This window comes from Anas acuta, chromosome 6, assembly GCF_963932015.1.
Source record: "Anas acuta chromosome 6, bAnaAcu1.1, whole genome shotgun sequence".
Lineage (NCBI taxonomy): Eukaryota > Metazoa > Chordata > Aves > Anseriformes > Anatidae > Anas > Anas acuta.
The window spans coordinates 37,500,531-37,516,763 of record NC_088984.1 but is presented as its reverse complement, the minus strand read 5'-3'; the positions used below and the strand labels follow the sequence as shown (position 1 = coordinate 37,516,763).

Here is a 16,233-nt window from a genome sequence, read left to right as displayed (position 1 = left end):
CCACCTTATTCAAAATTGTCTTGGAAACCAAAAGGATTTGCAAGTGTGTATTTTAACTGTGTTATCATGGTTTACCCCAGAAGGCAGCTAAGTCACTCTACCCAGTCAGGTGGAAGAGTCAGGAAGGTAAAAGTAAAAGAACTTGTGCTGACGTAAAGACAGGTTACAAGGTAAAGAAAATTCTCAGGAAGAACACTACCACTCCAAGTGTATCCTCTCCTCCTTTACCCCAACTTTTATTGCTGAGCATGATGTGTTATGGCATGAAATATTTGGTCAGTTTGGGTCAGCAGTCCTGGCTGCGTCCACTCCCAGCTCCTTGTGCACCACCGGACTCCTTGCTGTCAGGGCAGCATAAGAAGCTGAGAAGTCCCTGACTCAAAGCAAGCACTATGCAGCAATTAAAATATTTGTGTTTTATTACCACTATTTCCATAAAAAAATCCAGAAGACATTATATTAGCCTCCAAGAAGAGACTTTATCCCAGCTGAAACTATGAAATAAGAAAACAGGAATTCATTTAATTAAAAAAAAAGTCTGAAAGTATGACGAGCAGACATTTTAGATCAGAAGCCCAGGCCATTAGATTAAGTTTTGTTGTGTACCAAACCCCTAAGCACTTCTTCCTCAAGGAGGTCTGACAAGCCTGGATTTGCCTTTTTCAATACACCAGGTATTTTTCCCTTCTGCATTTTTTTTTTGCTAGATGTTACTATGGTAAATTATAACTGGTCTAGAAAGATAATTTAGTGGCAAACAGGAATGTAGACAACATAGGTACTTAAAGTAGGGATTACTGTAGACACATATCCATTCTGTTCTATAGAAAGTGTTTTGAAGCTGTTTTGAAGCAGAACCATTCTGATCTGAGTCAATCTAGCTCAAAGGCTTGAATGTAGCACAGATCACAATAGTAACTGAGTTATGAATCTTTATTCAAAAAGTTCAACCTATTAAGCCAGAATAAGTATTTACTTAAACATTTTTCATATATTCTCAGACTAATGAGACTAGTAATAGTTCACTCCTAGCCATAATGACAAGTACATTGTGAAGGATAGGAGTTAGTAGAAACAGTTATGACCTTTGTCCTAGGGAGTATATAAAAAGTTTCCTACACTTGCTCACACAACTATTCAGCTTTACATTACTCCTTGCATAAAAATAAGAATATTAGTACCATATGAAGAGAAATGTTCAGAGTCAGTCTTCACATTTCACTTCTCTTGGAAGTTTTTTTGGACTGGTAGTATGAACTTTCAGAAGTTTGGGAAGTTGGATCAGCATGCAGAAGCACTGGCGGCTCTGGTGTGTATTGATGTTTGGAAAAGATGTCTACAAGACGCTTCCTAGTTGCGGCGACTTCATCTTCAAAAGAGATTATTATGCTTCTGCCAGTCTTGCACTTAAAGCAAAAGATTGAAATTCTCAATTGAGAAATTTAACTGATAAATTCAAAAATTTTCAGAACTTAAATCCTCAAAACCACAATCTGCCATTGATTCTAGCTTAGAAGTCTACTTTTGGCTTTGGTCAACAATATGCACCAAACTGCATGTTTCAGACTGAATATTTCATATCCATACCCATTCCCACTTGATTCAGAAATTCTTCCACCAGCCTTGCCAGTAGGGTTCATTTCAGAGTAAGTTTTTCATTATATCTGGTATGCTTTTGAAGTAAATTGTGAACCCATTGTTTAACTGTATTTTAAATCACATCAGAGAGGGAGACTTCAGTGTTACTTTTGTGAAGAGGCATGATCTCGCTTAGAAAAAATGCATTAAGATATCAATGTTTTTGATCTGCAGCATGCTGCAGATCAACAGCAGCCCTAGTGTGTAGCCCTTTAAGCTATTGATTAGGGCATTCCTGGGGGCAAAGTGTCCCTGCTCAAACCTTCCAGTTTTCTAAATTTATTAGATAAAAAATAAAGGTATGTGTTGGCCTAGACCCTTCTTGTATCTTGGAAGACTGCTCTAAAAAATCCGTTGTTCAGTTACAGTTAAATAACCTCATTTTCACCCTTAGTCCATCCTTTGAGATATCAGACTTCTCCCACTGAGGTGTGATTTTATTTTTAAGTATTTGAGTCTGTCATGTATAGAATTTAAATACTTAGCCTTTACAGTCACTAGTTATATTTTCAGTACAAAGCCAACAAAGAGATAAGATACAGAGTATGGAGGTACTGTAAATCTGTCCTATCAGGGAACTTGTCTCACTTGGTTCTCTATTACTATTCAGACCAATAAGGAATCATTATCAAAGACTATTCGTCATAGCAGCTCAGTTGTGTGTGCTTTTGTTTATGTCAACAGCATGGCATGCACAAAATAAAAGTAGAGAGGATTAGAACTGAAAAATTGTGAAACATTTGAAATAGGCTTGAAAGTCCAGCAGCTTAATTAGACAGTGTAAAGCTGGACACATGAATGAATCAATAGCCTGGTCAAATTGTCTTGTCACATGTGGTTTTCACCCCTCCTGAGAAAGATAGAGCTGCTTATTATAGAGTTTCCAGGATTGATTATCACACAAGATAATTTCTGCTGAAATGGAAAAACATGTCTAAAGGAACCAGGTTTCCTTTCATAAGCTAGATGGGATTGAGAAGCATTTAGGTTTCATAGCCAATAACACACATTATTCATTACTTCAGAGTAAGGCCTATTCTAGCCCTACACCACCATCCCTTGCTAATGCTTAAAAGTCTTAAAGACAGAAATTCTTGTAAGATGCAATGGTAGACTGTAAATATTAAGATCATTTGGTCAACACTTACAAGGAAGGTTCTTAGCCGTGTCATCTCCAACACATAGTATTCCTCCACTGTCAGATCATCAAAGTTCTTACTAATAGATAAAAAGCCACAGCTGTGACTTTTTGTGTGTTCCTCCCTGCAGTGTAAATACAGAAGAACAGATATTAAAACCAGGAAAGTTACATTTCCAGAGATGAACTTAAACCAGTCTCTTCAGTACCTCTACTACCCATTAGTAGAAAAATTATCTTATAGAAGACATGAAATAGACTTTAGTGATCTCAGATACAACCTAGCTGCTTTAGTTGTGAGCCAGGAAGATTACAAGGGAAGATCTAGATTATGTTTACAATGTTGAGAGAATCTTCTGCTTTGTTGAAGCAAAAACACACTCTTTGGAGGCAAAAATCTAAGAACTGAAAAGTTGCATGGGGGTATAATTAGAAAATTAAGTATTTCAAGGTTACTGTGTAAGATAAATTTTCAGTAGGCATCAGTTTAGTTAACTGTTTGGGAAATTGGTAGTTTTAGAATGAGTAAGGGGATGTTGCCAAAGATGTGGGGGGAAATACTTGAACACTGTTACATCCGTGCTTACCATGGGTCATCATTTGGTTTCCAGCCCTTTAGTTCTATCAAGCAAAAGAAGCATTTCACCACATCTGGTTCATTTGCATTTGGACAGTGTACAAAGCCCGCCTTTGCCATCTGCAAATGACAGTTTGGAAATTTAGCTTGATCCAACAGTGAACACATAAATGAACTGTTTCAGAGAGCTTGCATGAATGCCTTTCCCCACAGTATCTATCAGCAGAGATCAGGCTGAAAACAAATTAAGTGAGGACTGCAAGCAGGCAAATAAGCAACTAGTAAAGGAACAGGAAGTAGGCTAGAAGTAGTGAACAAGTTCCTGCATAGTTATGGTATCTGCAAACCACCAGAGTAGCTTTGTTCTTTCAGTGGTTAGTCAGTGGCAGCTACACAAGCATTCTGCTAACAATGTATGATATCATCCACTATAGTGAGGAATTTAAGGAATATTTTCAGAGAAAACACGTAGCATAAAACTATGACCATAGAGAACCTTTATACTTCAAGTATGTAAGTTTAGTGCTACATTTTTTATCTTTACATTTTACTGTCACTTTTGAATCACATCCGGTAAAAACATTAAAAAATAAGATAAGCTTGTTTCAGTTACTGAACTTCACACCTTCTCAGATAACTCCTACAGCATGCCTTATCTGAGATCCAACCTGAAAGCTGGATGCATGTGCCAAAGTAGAATTGAGGCCTCTTTTTTTTTTTAAAAAAAAAGGTTTAAATTAAAGCCTACAGGGACTTAAAGCATTTTCTAAAATTGAAATGATTTTTTTTTTAAAGTCATGATCATTTTGCTACTCCATCTTTCCTAAAGGACGAGTAGTTGCTAGGATGACTCCTAAAACAAAATTTGCAAGCAGAAACAATACTTAGTACAAGATGTTAATTTTTAAGTGACAAAAACAAGAAAAGTAAGAAAAGTAATTATACTCAATTCTGTAGCTAGACTAGTGAACTGACCAGACAGAAACATGGTCATCCTAGTACAGCGTCTCTGAGAAGGGAACAGAAGAAAGTACTCAGATTTTCATCTCAGGCTTATGTACTGGGTCTGGCAGGGATGGAGTTAACTTCCCCTGCAGCAGCCCATACAGTGCTGTGTTTGCAGCTAGAACAGCAGTGGTATCACACCACTGTTGTGTCTGCTGCTGAGCAATACAGGCACAGCATCAGGGTTCCCTCTAATGCCATCCCCCTAGAGCCAGCAGGCTGGGTGTGGGCAAGAGGTGAGGAAAGAACATCACCAAGGCAGCTGACCTAAACCAGCTGAAGGGATATTCACAGAATCATCTAGGTTGGAAGATACCTCCAAGATCACCAAATCCAACCTCTGGCCTAACACTAACAAGTCCTCCACTAAACCATATCCGTAAGCTCTACATCTAAATGTCTTTTAAAGACCTCCTGGGATGGTAAATCCACCACTTCCCTGGGCAGCCCATTCCAATGCCTAACAACCCTTTCAGTAAAGAAGTTCTTCCTAACATCCAATCTAAACCTCCCCTGGTGCAACTTTAGCCCATTCCATACCATATGATGTTACACTCAGCAATAAAAGGTAGAAAAAAGAAGAGGGAAGGAGTGGGCTCTCACTGTGAAAATATCTGTCCTTCTGAACAACAGCTACACATGTTGCTTTTGCACCTTTGCTTGTTGTTGTTTTCCCCTTTGCCTTTAGGGAAGTTACTTAATAATTTTCCCTTTAAACTCTCCTTATCTCAAGGAATGAATTGTTTATTTCTGTTTCTTCTTACCTTCCTCTTCTGAGGAGGGGAAGTGAGAGAGCTGTTGAGGTGGAGTTCGGCTGCTTAGCAAGGTAAAACCACTGCAGCTTAGCACAGGCCTGCAGCTCTTCTTGAACATGAATACACTTAACAACAACTTTATATTCAGTATAGTACACCAAGAATAAGATGTAGTTAAAATATCAATTTTCAGACTTACATTCTCTGGAGTGCACTTGCAGTTCTTCACAAAAGGCCAATTTGTAAAGGTTTTTAAACGGTTCTCATACTCATACATCTCTTTAAAGTCCCTCAAAAGCTTAGAGGAGGAAGCAAGCTCTTGCAATAACATCTCCATCTAAACAGCCTGTAACTGGTACAGCCTAGAGCCTCTACCTACTTCCTGCTCTCGAATTTAAGGTACTTTACTAATTGTTTACACATTTCACCTGTGTCAGAGTAGACTTTAAGCACAAGCACAGGTGATTCTATGAACAGGACAATCAAGAGAAGTGAACCTACTTTTTTTTTTTTTTTTCCTGTCACATTCTATATACTTTGTCATACATTTATTAACTGAAAGCACCTAAACAACATGAAAAGTAAAAGTTTTATAATTGAAATGTTAAAAAGCAAGTTAAAAAAAATAGAAATTTCATGTATCTTTTACATTAACAAATTAAAAATACACTGGTTATGACCAAAGACGTTGGATTAACATTGCTGTTCAAAACCTTTAGCATTTCTTGCATTTCATGTTCAGAGATCAAATCTTAGTAGAATGTTTCCAAATACTATTGCAATTCTTTAAAGTGGAAGTAATAATTATAAAATCTTTACCATGTGTTTTAAAGTTATTTAAAAGAGACAAAATAAATAGTGATATTTAAGAGAAATATATCTACAACTGTTCACAGGACCAAAGATTGAAGCTATCTTCTTATAAATTGTCTCTTGTTCCTGCTGCAGAGCCCACTTAACTTCAGTAGGAAGTAAAGCCATCAGTGTATAGAAATTACAGAATCACAGAATCACAGAATCTCTAGGTTGGAAGAGACCTCAAGATCATCGAGTCCAACCTCTAACCTAACACTAACAGTACCCACTAAACCATATCCCTAAGTTCTACATCTAAACGTCTTTTGAAGACTTCCAGGGATGGTGACTCCACCACCTCCCTGGGCAGCCCGTTCCAGTGTCTAACAACCCTTTCAGTAAAGAAATTCTTCCTAACATCTAACCTAAAACTCCCCTGGCGTAACTTTAGCCCATTCCCCCTCGTCCTGTCACCAGGCACATGGGAGAACAGGCCAACCCCCACCTCGCTACAGCCTCCTTTAATGTACTTATACAGAGCAATAAGGTCACCCCTGAGCCTCCTCTTCTCTAGGCTGAACAAGCCCAGCTCCTTCAGCCGCTCCTCATAGGACTTGCTCTCCAGGCCCCTCACCAGCTTCTTCGCCCTTCTCTGGACCCGCTCAAGCACCTCGATGTCCTTCTTGTAGCGAGGGGCCCAAAACTGAACACAGTACTCGAGGTGCGGCCTCACCAGAGCCGAGTACAGGGGGACGATCACCTCCCTAGCCCTGCTGGTCACAGTGTTTCTGATACAAGCCAGGATGCCGTTGGCCTTCTTGGCCACCTGAGCACACTGCTGGCTCATATTCAGCCGACTGTCCACCATCACTCCCAGGTCCTTCTCTGCCTGGCAGCTCTCCAACCATTCCTCTCCCAGCCTGTAGCTCTGCTTGGGGTTATTGCATGCCAGGTGCAGGACCCGGCACTTGGCCTTGTTGAACTTCATACAGTTGACCTCAGCCCATCGGTGCAGCCTATCCAGATCCTCCTGCAGAGCCTTCCTACCCTCGAGCAGATCGACACATGCACCTAGCTTGGTGTCATCTGCAAACTTGCTGAGGGTGCACTCAATGCCGTCATCCAGATCATTGATGAAGATATTAAAGAGGACCGGCCCCAGCACCGAGCCCTGGGGGACGCCACTAGTGACTGGCCTCCAACTGGACTTGGCTCCATTCACCACAACTCTTTGGGCCCGGCTATCCAGCCAGTTTCTAACCCAACGAAGCGTGCGCCAGTCCAAGCCAAGAGCAGCCAGTTTCTTGAGGAGAATGCTGTGGGAGACGGTGTCAAAAGTCTTGCTGAAGTCAAGGTAGACCACATCCACAGCCTTTCCCTCGTCCACCCAGCGCGTCACTTTGTCGTAGAAGGAGATCAGGTTCGTCAAGCAGGACCTGCCTTCCATAAACCCATGCTGACTGGGCCTGATCGCCTGCTTGCCCTTCAAGTGCCGCATGATGACTCCCAAGAGGATCTGCTCCATGAGCTTCCCTGGTACTGAGGTCAAACTGACCGGCCTGTAGTTCCCCGGGTCTGCCCTCCGGCCCTTCTTGTAGATGGGCGTCACGTTTGCTAGCCGCCAGTCAGCTGGGACCTCCCACGATAGCCAGGACTGCTGATAAATGATGGATAGGGGCTTGGCCAGCTCCTCTACCAGTTCTCTCAGTACCCTTGGGTGGATCCCATCCGGCCCCATCGATTTGTGCACATCCAAGTGCCGTAGCAGGTCACCAACCAGTTCTTCGTGGATGGTGAGGGCCACATCCTGCTCCCCGTCCCCTTCCACCAGTTCTGGGTACTGGGTATCCAGAGAGCAACCGGTTTTGCCGCTAAAGACTGAGGCAAAGAAGGCATTAAGCACCTCCGCCTTTTCCTCATCTCTTGTAACTAAGTTTCCCCCTGCATCCAGTAAAGGATGGAGATTCTCCCTAGTCCTCCTTTTTGTGTTGATGTATTTATAAAAGCGTTTTTTGTTATCTTTAACAGCAGTAGCCAGATTGAGCTCCAGATGAGCTTTGGCCTTCCTAATCTTGTCCCTGCACAGCCTCGCTACATCCTTATAGTCCTCCTTAGTGGCCTGCCCGATTTTCCAAAGATTATAAACCCTCTTTTTTCTCCTAAGCTCAAGCCACAATTCTCTGTTGAGCCAGGCTGGTCTTCTTCCCCGCTGGCTCATCTTTGGGCGCATGGGAATAGACCACTCCTGTGCCATTAGGATTTGCCTCTTAAAGAGCGCCCAGCCTTTCTGGACCCCTCTGCCCTTCAGAACCGCCTCCCATGGGACTCCACCAACTAGTGTCCTGAGCAGCCCAAAGTCAGCCCTCCGAAAGTCCAATACAGTGGTTTTACTGGTTCCCTTCCTGGCCCCGCCAAGAATAGTGAACTCCACCATTTCGTGGGCACTCTGCCCAAGACTGTTCCCGACAATCAAATCCTCCACCAGTCCTTCTCTGTTTGTGAAGAGAAGGTCTAGCAGGGCACCACCCCTGGTAGGTTCACTAATCAGCTGCGTCAGGAAGCTATCTTCCACTTTCTCCAGAAACCTCCTAGACTGCTTCCTCTGGGCTGTGTTGTGCTTCCAGGAAATGTCAGGGAAGTTGAAGTCCCCCACGAGTACAAGCGCTGACGATTTCGCAACTTCTGTCAGCTGCCTGTAGAACTCCTCATCCGTCTCCTCATCCTGGTTCGGCGGTCTATAGCAGACCCCGACCAGGACACTAGCCTTGTTGTCCCTGCCGATCCTAACCCAAAGGGACTCGATCTTGTCATTCCTAGCCTCGAGTTCTACAACATCGAAAGACTCTCTAATATAGAGAGCCACACCGCCACCCCTTCTGTGCTGCCTGTCCCTTCTGAAGAGCCTATAGCCAGGCATCGCAGCACTCCAGTCATGAGACTGGTCCCACCACGTTTCTGTGATGGCAACCAAGTCGTAGCCTGCCCGCTGCACGATGGCTTCCAGCTCCTCCTGTTTGTTACCCATGCTGCGTGCATTGGTGTAGATGCACTTCAGCTGGGCTTTTACCTTATCCTCCGGCCTTGCCATTGCTCCCCCTGGCACACAGCATTGTGTACACAATTGGTACACAGCAGTTTGCTAAGCCAAGATACTTTAGACGTGCTCAGTTATGAGACTGGAAAATTGAAAGCCACTCCATAATACAGAGGAGGGCATGCAGAAAAAAAAAAAAAATCAAGCTTCTTATACAAACACATTAGTCTGTCCAGATATGGGGACAGAAATGATATCAAGGGTCATTTGCATAGGACTTCCTTTTTCATCCTTCTTAGAGCATTTTTGAGCTGAGGCTTTTTTTTTGCCTCAATTTACACACGCTAAATCATTAATTACTCTGGGAGTGCAGTTGTGCCTACTATTCCATACAGGAATACTGTCCTTGACATTTATATTAAAATGTTAAGTGTAATAGACGTTAATGCTTACACATAAATAGGAGATTTAAATTCTCTTTTTCCTTTTTTTTAGATCATACCAATGGTGCAGGAATTTATCATTCACAACCTGGGCCGTACATTTATTGATCCACCTCCGTTTGATTTGTCAAAAGCATTTTCTGACAGCCACTCTTGTGCACCACTGATATTTATACTTTCTCCTGGTGCTGACCCCATGGCAGCCCTTGTTAAGTTTGCTGATGATCAGGTATTTTATGTGTGTTCTCTTTAACACAAAGCACTAATTGTTTTGGATTGGTTTTCGGAATGATTTGTCTAGTGTTTGTAAGAATTTTTTATGTTAAACATTTTGGCATAGTCTTTAAAGTTGTGATATAATAATCCATTTAATTAGCTTGTAGAATCTCAAATGGAAAATGGAAGAAAAAAATGTAATGGTTTAAACTTTCACTGTAATGAGTCTTATCCGAAAATGGTATGTTTTCTAGTAAGCATTACGTGCTTTTTTTTTTTTTCTTCCCAATACACATACATGGACCTGATTGTAAAGCAGTGTAGTAATACAGGATCTTAGTATTTCAGGTGAAATTTACCATTCAAATGTGGATTTTTTTCATTTGCTTTGGCCATTATTACTATGGTGTCTAAAACGAACAAACAAACAAAAATCCCCAGTGTAGATCAGTAGTTATGGAAAAGTGTATTGTTATAACAATACAAAGTTGTTGAGTTTTGCTAAGATGTATTTCTTGCACTTCCTGACTGCTACAGCTGCTACTCCATCAGAATTCTGTGCTATTGAGAATGACAAAGATCTTCTACTTCAAATCTCCAGCCACCAAGCTGTAAATATGTCCTGCATTTTAAAATGGATTGTCTACATGCTTAAAGAGCATTCATTTTTCAGGAGTGTTTTGAAAATGTCAGAATTGTACAGCTCAGTATGAAATGGATGTGTAGTGTAGCATTTTGCTGGGAGATGATAGATAAGAAGTTTTAGTCAACTGGAGTGACATGAAAAAGAGATTTAAAATGGATTTTAAAATATATAGTACATGAAATATTTCAAGAATATGTGCAGTTGTGAACTCTAACACCAGAAGGTTTGTTGTATTTATGCAATAGCATTCTTACTTATAATGTGCTATAATGCAGGGATACAGTGACACAAAGCTTAGTTCTCTGTCACTTGGTCAAGGCCAAGGCCCAATAGCCATGAAAATGATAGAGAAGGCTGTAAAGGAAGGAGCGTGGATAGTTCTGCAGAACTGCCATCTAGCAAGCTCATGGATGCCGACACTGGAAAGAGTCTGTGAGGTAAAAAATAAGTATTCTTCTACCAACTTTTGGAGGCATGTCTGATCCATCTAGGCAGATGAAAAGCCAGCCTAGAATCATAGAATATCCTGAGTTGGAAGGGACCCACAAGGATCATGGAGTCCAACTCCTGGGTCCGCACAAGCCTACCCTAAAATTAGTGTCTGAGAACGTTGGCCGAATGCTTCATAAAGTCTGTAAGGCTCAGGGCCGTGCCCACTTCCCTGGGGAGCCTGTCCCAGTGCCCGACTACCCTCAGTACAGAACCTTTCCCTCACACCCAGCCTGACCCTCCCCTGTCCCAGCTCCATGCCATTCCCTCGGGTCCTGTTGCTGTCCCCAGAGAGCAGAGCTCAGCACCTGCCCCTCTGCTCCCCTCGTGAGGGAGCTGCAGGCTCCCATGAGGCCTCCCCTCGGCCTGCTGTGCTCTGCTCTTGTCTGAACAAACCAAGACCTCAACCACTCCTCATCCATCTTCCCCTCCAGACCCTTCACCATCACCATCTTTGTAGCCCTCCTTTGGATACTCTCTAACAGTTTGATGTCCCTTCTATACTGTTGTGCCCAAAACTGCACACAGTACTTGAGGTGAGGCCGCACCAGCTTAACATACTTTGTGACAATTCCCATTATATAAGGGGAATCATCACATATTGGTTCTGTCTATCTCCGTCTGCCTACTGGAGAAGGAAGTGTTCACAAAGACTATGGATCTTGTGCATTCCTTGAATAGTAAAGGCCAGCCACTACAGCAGTCTCTTTAGACCAAAAGCTTTCTTTATATGTTGCTGCAAAAGAGCAGTAGACTAAAGAATTTTACACTTGAACATCTGGAGGTTTCTGAAGACATGAAAGAGTACATTTCTTGCTTTTTATACTCTCTCTTGATTTAATCATTTTCTGACATTAATAATTTTTCATATTATTACTATAGCCCTTCTCACAAGAGCTATACAACAGTAAATATGCAAAATATACATGCCATTGTTCTTGCAGTGCATTTTTGTTCATATATCCCATAATCATACACAGAGCGAACAAAATTTAGCTCAAAATACTGATGCCTTGAAAAAAAAATACTCCAGATGTAGAATGGAAGTTATCATAATTGTGAATCTCACTATAGTCACATACAAGCATTTAAGAAATTAAACTTTGGACTTGTGTATTTTCCACCAAAAAACAGTAATTAAAAAAAAAAAAAAGCTTTAATAATAACACTTAAGCTGTATATTCAACTCTCATGTTTTCTAATTGTTTTTAATGTGTTTATTGCAGGAGTTAAACCCTGATACAACACATCCAGATTTCCGACTGTGGCTCACCAGTTACCCATCTCCTACTTTTCCTGTGGCTGTACTGCAGAATGGAGTGAAAATGACTAATGAAGCACCAAAAGGTTTACGGGCTAATATAATTCGTTCATACCTGATGGACCCAATATCTGATCCTAACTTTTTCAACAGCTGCAAAAAAACGGTTAGAATGTATTGGTGATGTTTCTTTGTAAAACAGTCAAAGACAACTCTGACGATTCTGTATATATGCTCTGGGGAGAAAAAAAAATTGTACCAAATTAAATAGTTGTCCTTTTCTATAATGAAACTGGTTTTGAGTAATCAGAGTAGTGAAGTAAATTTGATTTTTATTTTACTGCTCGCCACCTACTTCTTCAATTGAGTTTTTTTTTGTGGCATGGTTTTAAGGTTATATCTCTATAACACACACACACACACAAAAAGAAAGTTATTTGCTATTACATATCTGCTGCAAGGTTCTGGAATCTTGTATTCATTTATGTGAATGCTCTTTTAGCAAGCGATTAGTCCAAAAAGGCAAAATTAGGTCCACTGTTTAATTGAGAGGCCCATGTGATTGCACTGCATGGTTTATAGAATGCTTAAGTAAATGTCTTTCCTATGTCCCTTTTTAAGTAGGCCTCAGAAACCACTGCTTTCATAATTAGCTTTCTGTGTGCATGATTATTTGGCCCAAAATATTTTACTTTTTGTTGTTGTTGTTAATATATAATAAATAGCACAGTTCTTTTAATTGTGGTCATCTACTTTGCTGAATATTCGCAACTGAAAACAAACCAAACCAAATCTTCCTACCTGGAGATTTCTTTAAAGGCCTGAAATCTTTCTTGATAACAAGAAAAAAATGCAGGACTAGTGTGCGAACTGTGTTTTATAATATGAAGGTGTAAAAAAAATTCAAAGATCTTATATACAGAGTTGTGCATGAATGTTATGTATCTTACATACACATGGGTATATAGCTTTAAAAATTGATTTGAGGGTTCACACTGGTTTAAAAGAAAGTTTAAAACCAATGTTTTTAAAAAATCTGATGACTTCCTGCTGAAGGCCTTTTTTTGTGTCAAGAAATGCTACCCATGAATCACAAATGGTATGTTACTGGAGCAGGAGCTTCTGGGTTTTGAGCAAGTCAAGACATGAGGAAAAAATGAAACTGTTAAAAAATGAAACTGTTTAAAACTGATGTTAATTATTCATGTTGTTGTGTTTGGTTTTAAGGCTGAGTTTAAGACATTGCTGTACGGCCTCTGCTTCTTCCACGCACTGGTGCAAGAAAGGCGGAAGTTTGGGCCGCTGGGTTGGAACATTCCATACGAGTTCAATGAGACTGATCTGCGCATCAGTGTGCAGCAGCTGCACATCTTCCTTGACCAGTACACGGTACAGAACCCTCCTACAGCCCTGATTGTGCCCTCTCATGCATGTTCTAGGACTGTTTGTGCATGTGCCAGTGCAGCTCAGTGTTGCCATGGCAACAGTTTTAGTAGGGCCCAGTGATTTAGAAACTCAGGCCTATTTGCAGTAATGCCAACAGTGTTCATTTTAAGTGGTTAGCATACCATGATCAGTATATAACTAATGTGGGAAACTTGCAGATGGCAGTTTAGAATTTCTTCCTTGCAAAACACAGCAGACTATGTTCCACGTTGTTGCCTTATTCATTGGAATTGTATCCTGTCTCTAGACTGAAGCTGGGGGATTCAGCTCATGGAGCTTTTGTCGCAAACTGTAAAATATCATACTGAACTAATCCCTGTGATTTATTTACTCAGTGATAGAAATTCTAGATGCTGGACTGTTGTAAATTAATAATTAACTTGATCTGTTTAAATGTGGCACATGACTTTTCTTCCTTGTTTGTTGAACTAGGCAGTATTTTGTACAATATTCTCTGGAATTTGCTAGCAAGACCTGATGCTACTTTGCATTTCAGCTTCCTAAGCAAACTACTATAGCTACTGCCCTTTAAATTATGGCTGTGGGTGTTATTGTTAAACCGTCAGCCTGGAGTGTTTTTGGTTATTGGTATGGTTAATAGATAACTTGTGATACAGAATGAGAAAACAATGTCATTAAGTCATGGGTGTTCCCTTTCCTTTTGGGGGCTGGGGGGTGGTTGGCAGGGGGCGGGGGGGGGGGGGGGGCAGGGAGAAGAGGAAGGGGAAGCAAAGTGTGCAGGGGGAGGGGAGGATGACCTCCTCTTGTATGATAATTTATGAGCTAATGCATTGACTAACAGAAAGGGCTCAATTTGCTCCCAGAAAAAATAATGACTTGTTTGTAGAGACCAGATTTCTCTGTACTTTCTTCAGCTGGTTTATTTTCACAGAATCACAGAATCACAGAATTTCTAGGTTGGAAGAGACCTCAAGATCATCGAGTCCAACCTCTGACCTAACGCTAACAGTCCCCACTAAACCATATCACTAAGCTCTACATCTAAATGTCTTTTGAAGACTTATTTTATCCCACTTCTTATCATACCACTAGCTCTTGGCCCTTAATTTCTGTAAAGAATGCTTCATATAACCCATACATTGTTCCTTTCATGCTCCTACGAAGCCATCTGCTCCCAACCTCAGGACTTTATTAATTGTTCTCAAAAATAAAACAGAAAAAGTGTCTCTGTATTAGCACAGAAGGCTTGCTGGAAAGGACATGTCCCTGTTTGTTGTTCATTGAAGAATAATATGACTATAGCATAGCTATGGTCCTCTGACAGTATCCCTATTTATTTTACACATACATATAGCCAAGCAATTACAGACTGTTCTAGAAAAGCTCTTCATAAACCCAGGGAGTCCCACTTCCATTAATGTGGAAAATGTTGGCGCTATTATTCTTCACAAGATGCCACACTGTTGATTTGATGGCTTATTAAAGTAGTTGAAAATCAAGAGATTAATGGTACCAGTATGAACTAACAGAGGAAAATAGCAATTTGTGAAGTTTCCTGAGACTTCTGGATGACTTGCAAATAAATTACAGCCATATTGATATGGTTTTCCAGATAAGTGCTAGGCTGTGGCTCAGAGCATTCTCTTGCTTTTTTTTTTTTCTAGGAGGTGCCATATGATGCCCTTCGCTATATGACTGGAGAATGTAACTACGGTGGCAGAGTCACTGATGACTGGGATCGGCGTACACTCCGTAGTGTTCTGAACATGTTCTTCTCATCGGAAATCATTGAAAACACAGATTATAAATTTGATTCAAGTGGCCTTTATTATGCTCCTCCTGAAGGAGATGTAAGTATCTGAGAAAATTGGAATTACAAACTTACTTAAAAAAAATAATCTTTTGCTCACATTGACAAGTGCTTCAGTGCTTACTGCTGTCATTGCTCACTTGTGTGGCAAAATCCCCCATTCTATTAGGTGCTTCAGTGACTTTGAAGTAACAATAATGCAACACAATGTCAATGTAATGTAACATTAAAAAAATGCAAAAGAAAATCCCAAACTAATACTAATTTGACTCTGGGCTGTATGAGACAGCGCACTTGGGGGACAGTGAGAAACCTAGCCTGCTAAACTTAAAGCCACTAAAAAGTAGGTGTATGAGAATGAGCTGTTCGTATCTGCTAGTGGTAGAAAGGACCTACATGTAGGTATTGGCTTATCACACAGTAGAGTTATGTCAAATATCAGCAAAATGCCTACATAGACAGCTCGCAAGCACTGGGCCCAGAAAAGGTCTGGAGTTTCTTGCACTAAGCATTTTAAGAGAATTTCCAACAGCTGTCAAAATTAAAAAAAAAAAACAAACAACAAAAAAACACAAACATTTAAGCAAAGCCAATCTTGATTTCAAAGAGAATAGACCAAAGGAATTTGAGAGGTGCAGACAACTCCTGTGTACATCCTTTTATATCTTTTAGTTTAGACAATGTACAGTAGAAAAGTTTGTAGTGGTTTTGAAATAGAGCTTGTGGCCTGTCATGAGCTGTGTGTCCATGTCTACAGCCTAAGTCTAGAGCCTTTTTTTCTTCTTCTTCTTCTATTTTTTTTTTCTTCCAGTACCAAAGCTATATTGAGTATACAAAGACACTTCCACTGAATCCTTCCCCAGAGATATTTGGAATGAATGCAAATGCTGATATCACCAAGGATCAGTCAGAAACACAACTGTTATTTGATAACATTCTTCTTACACAGGTACGTAAAAAGACTCAAAACCACACACCACCTTAGCATAACCTTTTATTCTTTCTATAGACTATACATT

At 40.7% G+C, this 16,233-nt stretch overlaps 2 protein-coding genes across 13 annotated transcripts in view; one reads left to right on the top strand and one right to left on the bottom strand.

Annotated features, from left to right (window-relative positions):
• Positions 1–16,233, top strand: part of DNAH7 (dynein axonemal heavy chain 7) — a 114,771-nt gene that overhangs the window by 92,351 nt on the left and 6,187 nt on the right. For 9 of the 12 annotated variants that reach the window (XM_068686555.1, XM_068686561.1, XM_068686557.1 and 6 more), the window contains 6 exons: positions 9,438–9,614; positions 10,523–10,684; positions 11,963–12,163; positions 13,225–13,386; positions 15,069–15,254; positions 16,026–16,163. In XM_068686555.1, the coding sequence (XP_068542656.1) occupies positions 9,438–9,614; positions 10,523–10,684; positions 11,963–12,163; positions 13,225–13,386; positions 15,069–15,254; positions 16,026–16,163 (1,026 nt within the window). Of the gene's footprint in view, positions 1–9,437; positions 9,615–10,522; positions 10,685–11,962; positions 12,164–13,224; positions 13,387–15,068; positions 15,255–16,025; positions 16,164–16,233 lie in introns of those variants that run through there. The other 3 variants (XM_068686558.1, XM_068686566.1, XR_011097873.1) reach the window with 3 other exon arrangements.
• On the bottom strand, positions 290–5,494 carry LOC137858604 (baculoviral IAP repeat-containing protein 5.1-like). Its single transcript, XM_068686603.1, has 4 exons — positions 5,313–5,494; positions 3,364–3,473; positions 2,787–2,901; positions 290–1,406 (listed from the first exon to the last, which is right to left on the bottom strand). The coding sequence occupies exons 1-4, from the start codon at positions 5,448–5,450 to the stop codon at positions 1,212–1,214; spliced, it is 558 nt and encodes a 185-aa protein (XP_068542704.1). The 5' UTR covers positions 5,451–5,494; the 3' UTR covers positions 290–1,211.